General features: G+C 44.3%; 1 protein-coding gene across 3 annotated transcripts in view; it reads left to right on the top strand.

The window, feature by feature from the left end:
• Positions 1-11,222, top strand: part of LOC125543113 (putative RNA-dependent RNA polymerase 3) — a 29,233-nt gene extending 18,011 nt beyond the window's left edge. For 2 of the 3 annotated variants that reach the window (XM_048706362.2, XM_048706363.2), the window contains exons 12-19: positions 1,872-2,020; positions 2,173-2,395; positions 3,261-3,486; positions 3,913-4,064; positions 8,274-8,433; positions 9,376-9,514; positions 10,352-10,527; positions 10,618-11,222. In XM_048706362.2, the coding sequence (XP_048562319.1) occupies positions 1,872-2,020; positions 2,173-2,395; positions 3,261-3,486; positions 3,913-4,064; positions 8,274-8,433; positions 9,376-9,514; positions 10,352-10,527; positions 10,618-10,866 (1,474 nt within the window). In that variant the 3' untranslated portion in view covers positions 10,867-11,222. Of the gene's footprint in view, positions 1-1,871; positions 2,021-2,172; positions 2,396-3,260; positions 3,487-3,912; positions 4,065-4,205; positions 4,304-8,273; positions 8,434-9,375; positions 9,515-10,351; positions 10,528-10,617 lie in introns of those variants that run through there. The other variant, XR_007298297.2, reaches the window with a different exon arrangement.
• Positions 11,223-12,204: the final 982 nt, after the last annotated feature.

Raw genomic sequence — 12,204 nt, 5'->3', positions numbered from 1 at the left:
ATGGCCCTGTATACCTTCAATCCTTATCGGTGGCATTACAGATTATGCACAATAGTCATGTCTCATGTGAACTTATTTTGTTGCAGTTCACTGTGATTTTGTGTGGCTATGCTTCATTTCTCTTGTCCCAAGTCATTTCTCAAATTCCAGTTGAAACAAATCCCTCCTAGGTTTAGTTTCTCCTTTGTATCAGTCCTACAAAATAACTGCCAAAAATTGTATGTGGTGGCAACAGGGAAAAGTCTTTTTAATTTTTAGAGGAATAAAAAAATCTGAACCTCCGGAGTTTCTCATTTTCGGCAAAAAAGAAAACATTCTAAGAGTTTGCACTGTACTCGATCCTTTTCAAAGGAAAGCACATATTCCAAAAATAGAATGTTCTTGGTTGACTTGTTATTCTGAATTTATTTTATAATTTCACTACTAAAATCCTTCCTTTTTTGCTTGGTTTGGAACGTTCATGAAACCCACTGGCAAGTCCGGTAAACAGCAGATTGAGTTTACCCGGAGTGGGGTGTTGATATCGAACTTAGTTTTGGTTCCTTAGAAGCTCTGTCCCACAAACCTTTCAAACCACCACACTTGTTCTTCATTTTTCACACCTATACAAATAAAAAATATACTCCCTCTGTTCCAGAGTATAGTGCACATAAGTTTTTGGCATATTCCATACTGTAGTGCGTAATAGCAGCCGCAACCGATTTTGGACGAAAATAGCCTTGCCTTATCCCCTTCCTCCCGCAGCAGTACCACGATGATTGAGGACCACCGCGGCTGGAACGACGCATCTCCCTCGCCGCCCTCTTCCTCCCCACAACCTCTGGGCGGACAGCGGTGCTCCAGTGAGCTCTGGATCAACCTCCTCTCCTCTGTGCCGACGAGATCCAGGAGATAGCGATGACGAGGTGGTCAAAAGCGTGATGTATGGACACCCATGACCCATGGACGTCGGTCAGAGCGCACCATCGCCCGCCTGTGAGTGAGCCACTCCGAGCACTCCGCCATTCGCCCATCCACCTTGCATGGGTGCCAATCGACTTCCTCAAGCACCGGCTGCCTCTTTCTCGGTCTTCTCCTCCAACACCGGTGAGCAGCTCCCCGCTGGGTTCAAGGTCGATGCCAACGAGGCTGGGCGATCCTTGGACATGGAGCGGCAGCACGCCGGCGCCAACTTCATATGCAGTAGCGGCAGCACGCCGGCGCCAACTTCATATGCAGTAGCGGCAGCGGCTCACAGGTGGCAGAGGCGCCTTCCACGCCCATGGCCGATGGCTCCGCATCAGCCATGGCCGGCGTCTCCACGTCCAGCACGTCCATGGTGGCGCTGCCGCGTTCTTGGCTGCACCTCCGCTTCCCTGGCCGGATTTGCTTGCTGGTCGTGGACGCTTGCGTCATGTGAAACAGAGAAGGCCGGAGTACAGCATACTACTACTTCTTGCACGTGGGCTGGGGACTTTCTCGTCCAAAATTTAGCGCCAGCACATACATTGGTACCTGGTCTAGAAACTATGCGCACTACAATCTGGAATGGAGGGAGTACATGTTAATATCAGGAAAAAGAAAGCAACCGGTTTTTCCTTTGACGGTTAAACATGCTGTTTAGTTCTTTTAGCTATGACTAAGATTACTTGCTTTTGCAAGATAGTTTAAACTTTTTGATGAGTTCATTTGTGCATGAAATTTGATGTGGTAGCATTTGGCAACTCATGGTGTAAGACTTCGGTGGGTATTGGTTAAGTGGGGAGGTAAGAGCATATTAAAGTGTGAGCAGGAGTGCCTACCTTTCTGCAACAGATTAAGCCATGTGAATTAGGACATGTTGATTGTGCTTGGTTCACAAGAGGTGTAATATATTTTTTTTGTTTCCTCAGCGCTAAACCGAAAAGGACATTAACATCGAAGCTCTTGATTGCACTACTTCGCTATGGAGGAGTTAAAGAAGAGTTCTTTATGGAGCTTCTAGAAAATGCAATTGAAGGGGCTAAGACCGCTCATTGTGATTATGAAGACGCACTAAACAGTTAGTGGCATATTTTCCATGCACTACGTTTTATGAATTGCCACATATGTGCTTCTTTCTGCTCTTATCTTACTGTTAGACTATGATAGTCTGCCATTTACATTCACCTGCTTGCATTTGATACAAACCTCTTTTTGATCTGGTCCTTGCAGTTGCATTTGTCTATGCGGACATGGAGGATTCGATATCAGCACGAATGATTCTGTCTGGAATTCCACTAGAAGATGCATATTTGCAATCCAGGCTGGCTATCATGGCTCAACAAGAAAGAAAGGGAATCAAGCAAGGAAAGCTACCAATCAGTGATTGCTTTTATTTGATGGGTACAACAGATCCTACAGGGAAACTCAAAGCCAATGAAGTTTGTGTGATCCTGTAAGTGGCAGACATACTCTTTTGGATCTGCATGCCTTTTGAATTCTGTTATGTGTATATTCCCTTGATCCATGATTTTACTGGTCACACCATGAGTTTCTGAAGACACAGCTATTTTATTGATATTTAATGTTTATGAAGAAACCTCGGATAGGGAAACTCTTGGGACTGCACATGCCTTTTTTTAGTAGAAGTGTGCCCACACGACGTGAGGCTCTCACACCTCTGCTAGTTTGTTAGCGTGTATATTGTACTCACAAGTCACAAGGATATGCGTATTCTTGTGTGCGGACTATAAAGTATTTTTAATTACAGTTCTAGAAGTGTGTGTGTTAGTTGACCTAACTGTGCTTCTGGTTGAAAAGAAGAGCTGTTAACCACTGATAATAATCATAATATGCTTTCATTATGACTTAATTCTTTGATAGAACTGATTATAAGATCATAACCATATGTGGGTATTTGGGGCTTCAACCTGTTGTTTTGAGGGAGTATTTTAATGTCATTATTCCTTTCGGTTGGTCAGATATAGACTGACCTGATGTTATATATAGTCTAAAGGGGGATTGAGATTTAATTTGTATGACTATTTGTAATTAGAAAAGTCTGTAGATATTTTGGATTCCTAAAAGGTTTTGATATCGTGGAAAACATTACAAACTTCCATTCTGTAGGTGGCCTTAGGGTCCTTAAAACATCGATCGTTGTGCAGCCATTATTTATTGGAGTACTGCTGATGTGTGAAAGCAGTTCCTTTTTTTCTGCATCAAGATTCAAGAATTTTGTGTTCTCTCAAATAAAAAACAGTTCTTTTCCTCTCTCCTTTTTCTGGTTTTTACTTACTTTATATGCTTTTATTAAACAGTGAGAATGGACCATATTGTGGAAATGTGCTTGTCTATAAACATCCTGGGTTACACTTTGGTGATATACATGTCTTGACATCAAGATATATCAAGGATATACAAGACGCAGTAGGATATTCAAGATATGCTATACTTTTCCCTACCTCTGGCCCACGATCTTTGGCCGATGAGATGGCCAATAGTGATTTTGATGGGGACATGTATTGGGTCTCAATAAATGAACAGGTCAGTTCATTGCTAATTGACATTTTATTTTGAATCTTCATTGGAAAACATTATCTTCCATGGCCCGTTTCAGACCTCAATAACCAAAGTGGCCCTTCTTTTTGCAAGGAAAAATGCCACATTGCTCATTACCCTTAAAATATTAACTATGTTAGCTTCTTCATTTTTGACTTCAGTCATTCATGTCCTAGCATTACTACTAATCGCTTATCCTAGTTGAGCCTTTGGCAGTTTCTGAACTATATATAGGTTTTCTAATACATGCTTTATTACCACACTGGCTACTATAGATTCATCAAGTCATGTGTATCATTGCAGTAGTGATGAAGCATTAGAAAATGGTTTTGGTATTGTAGCAATAACACATTATGCCTTTTAACCTCTCAATGTATTGTCCTGCTTTGATTGTAAATATGCCATTTTCAGTTATTAAAGCAGTTCAAGCCTTCTAAACCATGGGAATGGGGCCAAGTAAATAAACCAGTACAGGCCGAGAAAAAGTGTCTTCTGGATTTAGACGAACCCCTACTCGAGAGGAGTTTGTTTCATGAATTCTTAAAAGCAAGATTTGCACGCAGGTATTCATATCAAGTTGATTTATTATTTTTCTGATTTATGCTGATAATCATTACAAATTCACAAGTGTCCGTCTTTAAAACAGCACTTCAGAATGTATGTGTCACTAGGATACAATTTTCTTCTGATGATGAGTTTTGCAGCAAGAATCTTATTTAGAGGACAAATTTCTTGTTACGCTGCTTGTGCATGAGACCGGGGATTGGCATATGTGTTACGCGTGGCTTGTGCATTTTGATAGGTAAAAAATGTAATATAGCCATCATTCAAACGAATTAATTCACATGTAGCTGTCTTTCTTCATTCCACCCGGGAAATGCTTCATACATGTTATCAGTCTCAACTGGAGCAGACCCTATCTGTTGGGTTTATTGTTTCCTTTTACTCATTTGGTTAGCGTAAATCTTGAGTGAAAATTCCCTTATCTCTCATGTTACTGTTTCACAATACTCCATTGTAGAAGATAAATAGGATTTGCATTTTATTAAAATGGGATATTCAGTGTTGCATCGAAAGTCATCTTCTATTGCTCATTTGAGATCGCGATACAACAACAACAACAAAGCCTTTAGTCCCAAACAAGTTGGGGTAGGCTAGAGGTGAAACCCATAAGATCTCGCAACTAACTCATGGCTCTGGCACATGGATAGCAAGCTTCCACGAACCCCTGTCCATAGCTAGCTCTTTGGTGATACTCCAATCCTTCAGGTCTCTCTTAACGGACTCCTCCCATGTCAAATTCGGTCTACCCCGCCCTCTCTTGACATTCTCAGCATGCTTTAGCCGTCCGCTATGCACTGGAGCTTCTGGAGGCCTGCGCTGAATATGCCCAAACCATCTCAGACGATGTTGGACAAGCTTCTCTTAAATTCGTGCTACCCCAACTCTATCTCGTATATCATCATTCCGGGCTCGATCCTTCCTCGTCTGGCCACACATCCATCTCAACATACACATCTCCGCCACACGTAACTGTTGAATATGTCGTCTTTTAGTCGGCCAACACTCAGCGCCATACAACATTGCGGGTCGAACCGCCATCCTGTAGAACTTGCCTTTTAGCTTTTGTGGCACTCTCTTGTCACAGAGAATGCCAGAAGCTTGGCGCCACTTCATCCATCCGGCTTTGATTTGATGGTTCACATCTTCATCAATACCCCCATCCTCCTGCAGTATTGACCTCAAATACCGAAAGGTGTCCTTCTGAGGTACCACCTGGCCATCAAGGCTAACCTCCTCCTCCTCACACCTAGTAGTACTGAAACCGCACATCATGTACTCGATTTTAGTTCTACTAAGCCTAAACCCTTTCAATTCCAAGGTTTGTCTCCATAACTCTAACTTCGTATTTACCCCCGTCCGACTATCGTCAACTAGCACCACATCATCCGCAAAGAGCATACACCATGGGATATCTCCTTGTATATCCCTTGTGACCTCATCCATCACCAATGCAAAAAGATAAGGGCTCAAAGCTGACCCCTGATGTAGCCCTATCTTAATCGGGAAGTCATCAGTGTCGACATCACTTGTTCGAACACTTGTCACAACGTTATCGTACATGTCCTTGATGAGGGTAATGTACTTTGCTGGGACTTTGTGTTTCTCCAAGGCCCACCACATGACATTCCGCGGTATCTTATCATAGGCCTTCTCCAAGTCAATGAACACCATATGCAAGTCCTTCTTTTGCTCCCTATATCTCTCCATAAGTTGTCGTACCAAGAAAATGGCTTCCATGGTCGACCTCCCAGGCATGAAACCAAACTGATTTTTGGTCACGCTTGCCATTCTTCTTAAGCGGTGCTCAATGACTCTCCCATAGCTTCATTGTATGGCTCATCAGCTTAATTCCACGGTAATTAGTACAACTCTGAACATCCCCCTTGTTCTTGAAGATTGGTACTAATATACTCCGTCTCCATTCTTCTGGCATTTTGTTTGCCCCAAAAATGAGGTTGAAAAGCTTGGTTAGCCATACTATCGCTATGTCCCCGAGACCTTTCCACACCTTGCCTCCTTTCATCCTTTTTAAAGCCTCCTTGACCTCAGACTCCTGGATTCGCCGCACAAAATGCATGCTGGTCTCATCAAAGGAGTCGTCCAGTTCAATGGTAGAACTCTCATTCTTCCCATTGAACAGCTTGTCGAAGTACTCCTGCCATCTATGCTTAATCTCCACGTCCTTCACCAAGAGTTGGCCTGCTCCGTCCTTGATGCATTTGACTTGGCCAATATCCCTCGTCTTCCTCTCTCGGATCTTGGCCATCTTATAGATGTCCCTTTCGCCTTCCTTCGTGCCTAACCGTTGGTAGAGGTCCTCATATGCCCGACCCCTTGCTTCACCAACAGCTCGCTTTGCGGCCTTCTTCGCCATCTTGTACTTCTCTATGTTGTCTGCACTCCTATCCAGGTATAGGCGTCTGAAGCAATCTTTCTTCTCTTTAATCGCCTTCTGGACATCATCATTCCACCACCAGGTATCCTTATCTTCGCTTCTCCTTCCCCTGGACACTCCAAACTCCTCCGAGGCCACCTTACGAGTGCAAGTCGCCATCTTCATCCACAGATTGTCCGCATCCCCTCCTTCCTCCCAAGGGCCCTCCTTAATGACCCTCTCCTTGAACGCCTGTGCTACCTCCCCCTTGAGCTTCCAGCACTTCGTTCTAGTGACTTTGGCACGCTTATCCCGCTGGACACAAAGCCGAAAGTGGAAGTCAGCAACCACTAGCTTACGCCGGGGTACAACACTCTCTCCAGGTATCACCTTACTGTCTAGGCACGCACGCCTATCTTCTCTTCTCGAGAGGATGAAATCAATCTGGCTAGAGTGTTGGCACTACTAAAACTCACCAGATGTGATTCTCTCTTTCTAAAGAGGGTGTTAGCTACAATCATGTTGTAGGCTAGAGCAAAGCTTAAGACATCTTCTCCTTCTTGATTCCTGATGCCATAACCAAAGCCCCCATGCGCCCCTTCAAAACCTGTGTTAGATGTACCCACGTGGCCATTGAGGTCTCCTCCTATGAAGAGCTTCTCACCAATCGGTACACTCCTAACCATGTCTTCCAGGCCTTCCCAGAACTCCCTCTTGGTGTTCTCATTGTGGCCTACTTGCGGGGCATACGCGCTGATAACATTGAGAACCAAGTCCTCAACTACCAGCTTGACCAGGATAATCCGGTCCCCACGTCTCTTGACGTCTACCACTCCATACTTGAGGCTCTTGTTGATCAAGATGCCTACATCATTTCTGTTTGCAGCCGTCCCCGTGTACCACAACTTGAAGCCGGTATCCTCCACCTCCTTCGCCTTCTGTCCTCTCCATTTGGTTTCTTGGACGCAAAGGATATCAACCCCTCTCCTCCCCGCTGCATCAACTAGCTCCCGAAGCTTCCCTGTCAGAGACCCTACGTTCCAGCTACCTAAGTGATCCTCCTAGGCTCGGCTAGCTTCCTTACCCTTCGCACTCATCGAGTCAAATGTGAAGACCCTTGCTCATTTTCCACTACATCTGGGCACCGATGTAGCACGCCTCTAAGGATGCGACGGCCTGATCCTCGCTCACATGCCACCGTATCCGGATCAAGATACGGCGCGCCACCTGGGGGGTGACGGCCCGGCCCTTGCCATTTTCCACCAACCCGGGTTCCGATGTGGCGCGTCATTTGAGCTCGCGATAAATAGCAAAATCCAAAAATATTGGAAAAGTTCTAATTTTTTTGTGGCAAACTTTGATAATGTTTTCTGCGCCTGCAAAATTTCATCATGAAATGACATTCGTAGGAGTTGTGGCAAAAAAAACAGTGCCCCAAAATGCTTTTGAAAATAACACTTTTGGAGCATTGGTTTTTTTTGCCATGACTTCCACGAATGTCATTCCATGATGAAATTTGGTGAGCACTGAAAACTTTTGTCAATGTTTGCCGCAAAACAATTTCAGTTTTTTTTTTGTTTTTTTCCTGGTTTTACTGTTCACTTGAGCTCACCAGACCGTGTTGTATGCCCTATTTATTACTGCTTGTTGAGTTTTCACATGGTTTTATTTGTTTCCGGCTTTTACCTGTTAATGTTTTCAACTAGAAAAATAAAGCATGGATCCATGTAGTTCTTGGATTCCTGCTGTCAGCGGCTATCTGCTAAACTATCAATATACAACCTTTTGTAATATTGTATGATCTAACTCTTGTTTGGAATTTTCCTACTTTCAGTAATGCGCTTGGCACAGCAGCTGATAGTTGGTTAGTATATATGGACCGACTGTTAACAGATGGTGTTGATGAAGATGAAAGTAATGTACTAGAAAAAAAGATAAAGAAGTTGGTTGATCTTTATTATTTGGCCCTGGACGCTCCAAAGGCCGGGACCAAGGTTAATTCCATTCTTGAGTTTACGCATTCTGTAGTTTCAAATGCTTTTATGCACTATACTATATAGCTCCATGTGCATCACCTTTCCATATTATTGTTTATTATCATATTTAGAATTTAACTGCTAGATGTCCAGATATCATCCGTTTGGCTAACATCTAATAGAAGCGAACTGAATGAACTGTTCTCTTATAAAAGATAGACCACCTTGCCTAATTAATTAGGTGTATTGTAGTATCCAGCATGGTTAAGTACTCCCTCCGTCTCATAATATAAGAGTGTTTTTGACACTACACTAGTGTAAAAAGGCTCTTATATTATGGGACGGAGGGAGTATTTTCTTAAATCGGACTTCAAATTCAATATGCACTAGAAGTAAGAAAAGGAATAGGTTGTCTGATGAATGGTGGCAGTTATCCTTTTATTTTCTTCTTTCATTTTGCTTTACCATCTGTCAGATTTTTCACATTTTTGTTAGTGCTGACACAGAATGATTTTGAAATTTTACATAGTTAGAGTAAATTGCTAGAATGTTTTGTCAGAATAGTTACATGTTAATTTGGTTCTTAAATTAAACACAGCTGCATAACCTGTATATATTTCCCCTCCCTGCTCTCTCTTAGTTTTCTCTCTCCTCCCCTGCTCTCTCCTGTATATATTTCCCTCTCATGTACATATTTTCCTATTAATATATTTACTGTCAGGCCCTCCCCTACAGTTTTCGCTAAAAAGAAAGAGGTTGATCAGTACCTTGTGTTGGTTACTTGTTTGATACTAGCTCCGTTCCTAAAGATAAGACATTTTGGCAGTTTAATTTAAACTGCCAAAACGTCTTACATTTAAGAATAGAAGGTGTACTTGTAAGGCAAAAGTTGACCACATGCAAAGCATTTATACTAAACAGTTTTAAGCCTTTTTCTAATCATCCTCCTTCCCTCAACAGATCAATGTCCCTGCTGAGCTGACACCAAAAAAGTATCCGCACTACATGGATCGAAAGGAAAGCTACCATTCAACATCCATACTAGGAAAAATTTATGACGAAGCAGAAAAAAAGCAATCTGAGAAAGTTGAACCAGTCGGTAAGTTGCTACTTCATTTAGCTCTTTCTTGTTGCGTTTTCACTTCTATTTTTATTTAGCCAGTTTTTTTTACATTACTACAGTATGTAACTTCAATCGCTAGAGCTTTTTTTTTTTTGTGTGTGTGTGTGGGGGGGGGGGGGGGTCATGATATGAGATCTTCATTACCGAGGTGGCATCCCAGATGCTGTCAGATGGGGAGAGCGGGTGGCTGCGATGTGAAAACAGCGCTGTAGCTGGAGCAGCACGGAGGAGGCCAGATAGCGTGGCCAAGCTCCGCCGCGCGCTGCTGCCGTCGAACTCGACACACACGAGCTCCTATGAGGAAGAAGACATAGAGGCAGGAACGTATAGCCGAGCGAGGGGAAGCTCCAGGACAAGGCTTTCAAGGCGAGGAGGAGGTGTTGGACGCACGGTCGAAGAATTGCAGCGCTGTTGGCATGAACTGAGCTCCGGCTGCGCTCTCGGCATACAGGAGGAGAGAGGGGCTGCCGCTGACGAGAGGGCCCCACTGGTCAAATACCACTTTGACCTTGTTCACATCAGCAAACACCTGAGCAAACCCACCTAACACGATTTCTGAACGGTATTGGATAGATCAGGGGGTTAAGAGAGCAGAAAGAATGGTCACAGGGGGTTATGTGAACCATCCATCCTGTTCAGGGCAGTAAAATGGATGTTTTCTCAAGAAGAAATATAGTGACTGCAATATGGCAAGACCAGCGTCTATCCTTTTTGTTCCGATGGCATGCAGCTCCTGATTTTGTTGTTAGCTGTTCGGTCAGATGACATTTTAGGTATAATCTCTTGTTTGTGTTTTGGTCTTGTTATAATCAGAGATATTGTTGGACCCGTGTTTCACGGAGAGAGCAGCATCTTCAGGATACAAGTACCTGAACCTCTGGGCAGGCCGTTATCAGGAGTACTTGAGCGAGAGTGGGCCACTGATTGACAATCAGGACAAGGAAGAAACAGACCTGAAGTTCAAAGAACTCTACCAAAAGTACAAATACGTAAGTTCCCCCAGTCTTCCCCTGAACGACAGCAGCATATAACCGAGGCTCCTACAAAAGCACTCTGAAACGGCTCGTTTTGCCTTGCAGATGCTCTACGATGCCGCTGAATTCGAGCAAACCCAGAGGAACCTCGACGAAGTGTTCGACGAGGCCTGCACGATCTACCAGATCGTCTACGAGAAAGCAGCGAGGTTCAAGAAGGCTGGGAGATGCGGTTTCGTGTGGAACGTGGCGGGCGGTGCGCTGTGCCGTTTCTACGCTCTCGAGGCCGAGGGCGACAAGGTGCTGGTCCCGTTGACGGTCGCTCGGAACCTCACGAAGAAGCGCCGTAGGTAGCAGCGACGAGACGGGCTGCTGTGACTTTGATCGACTCCGTGTTGTATAAAGTAGGCGTCTGTTGTGGCTCGTAATAACAGGTGTGGACGTTTCAAACCGATGGGTTGACTGCAGGCTGTATTTATTCGTACCTGCCTCAAGCTTGTGGTGTGTGTGTGTGCGCTCGAAGTGCGCGTTGTATTGCCACCAAGAATCCCACTTGTATTCAGAGATGGCATGTCATCTCCCTGTTCGTTGCGTATCCTCTGTGTAATCTTCTCAGAACCTTAACGTTAATGCAATGCAGTGTAGCCAGATACAATGTCACGCTGCAATCTGGTGTTGCTTGTTTCGGTTGCTCTAGAATTTTGTTTTTATGGACGATTGCTCTATTTTTTTACTTGGTGTTTGTAGTTTACAAAATCATGCCAGTGCTGTTGTACAAAAAGGTTGGGAAAATACTTTGAAAAAAGCAATTTCAAAGTGCGGTTTGAAAAAAAAGAAGCAATTTGATTGTATTGAGAGCGTGAGGCAAGTGTTTCATATCTGTAATAAATGTTAGCAACGTACTACTCCCTTCAATCCATATTAGAATGCAATTAGACATATCTTAGTGCTAGATACATCCGTTTAAGTGACAATTAATATGGATCGAAGGAAATAGCATATTTTACTTAGTATTCTTTCTGTCTTATGATGTAAGACGTTTTTTTACACCGAGGGGGTACTTTGTAGACGACCACGCATTATTCTGCGCCAGATGTCCGCATCAGAAGTACTCCAATTTTCCCACCTTTCGCTCGGACAAGACTGAAATCCCAGCATGCCTGCACTGCACTGCTCATCTATGAACGGATCACTGGAGATGGCGACCGACGAGTCTATCGAAGAAGAGGAACACGAGTGAGGGAGAGATCCTGCGTGATCTGCCACAGATCTCCCGGGATCCTCACGGGATATCGCAGACGACCGATCGACGGAACGGGTCGCCGTGGCCATCTTGTCTTAGGGGTTAGGGCGCATGCACGCATGTGTTACGTGGACGTGGTGCACACATACAATGTGCAGCGAGTCAATTCAACGTGGTTACTTGTGGCTAGACAAGCAAGGAAGGAAGGGGATCCCAGTGTCGCCATAGGCATCTTTCATGGAGATTCACCTGACCTGAGCTGCCAGCGACCGGGAACACGCGACGTCCACAGCTAGATTCGCATCGAATTTGGCCAGGCTGACGAAAGGGACGTCTTCAGGCTTCATAGTGGATGCATGTTGCCTTCCTACCCCCCCCCCCCCCCCCCCCCCCCCTTCCTTCCTTCCTTGTAATATGGTCTTGTTGATCGTCGTCTACTAGAAGACTAG

Source organism: Triticum urartu, chromosome 3A (assembly GCF_056163025.1).
Source record: "Triticum urartu cultivar PI428250 chromosome 3A, HENAU_Tu73, whole genome shotgun sequence".
Lineage (NCBI taxonomy): Eukaryota > Viridiplantae > Streptophyta > Magnoliopsida > Poales > Poaceae > Triticum > Triticum urartu.
The sequence above is the reverse complement of the archived record's forward strand: the minus strand, read 5'-3'. Positions and strand labels throughout refer to the sequence as shown.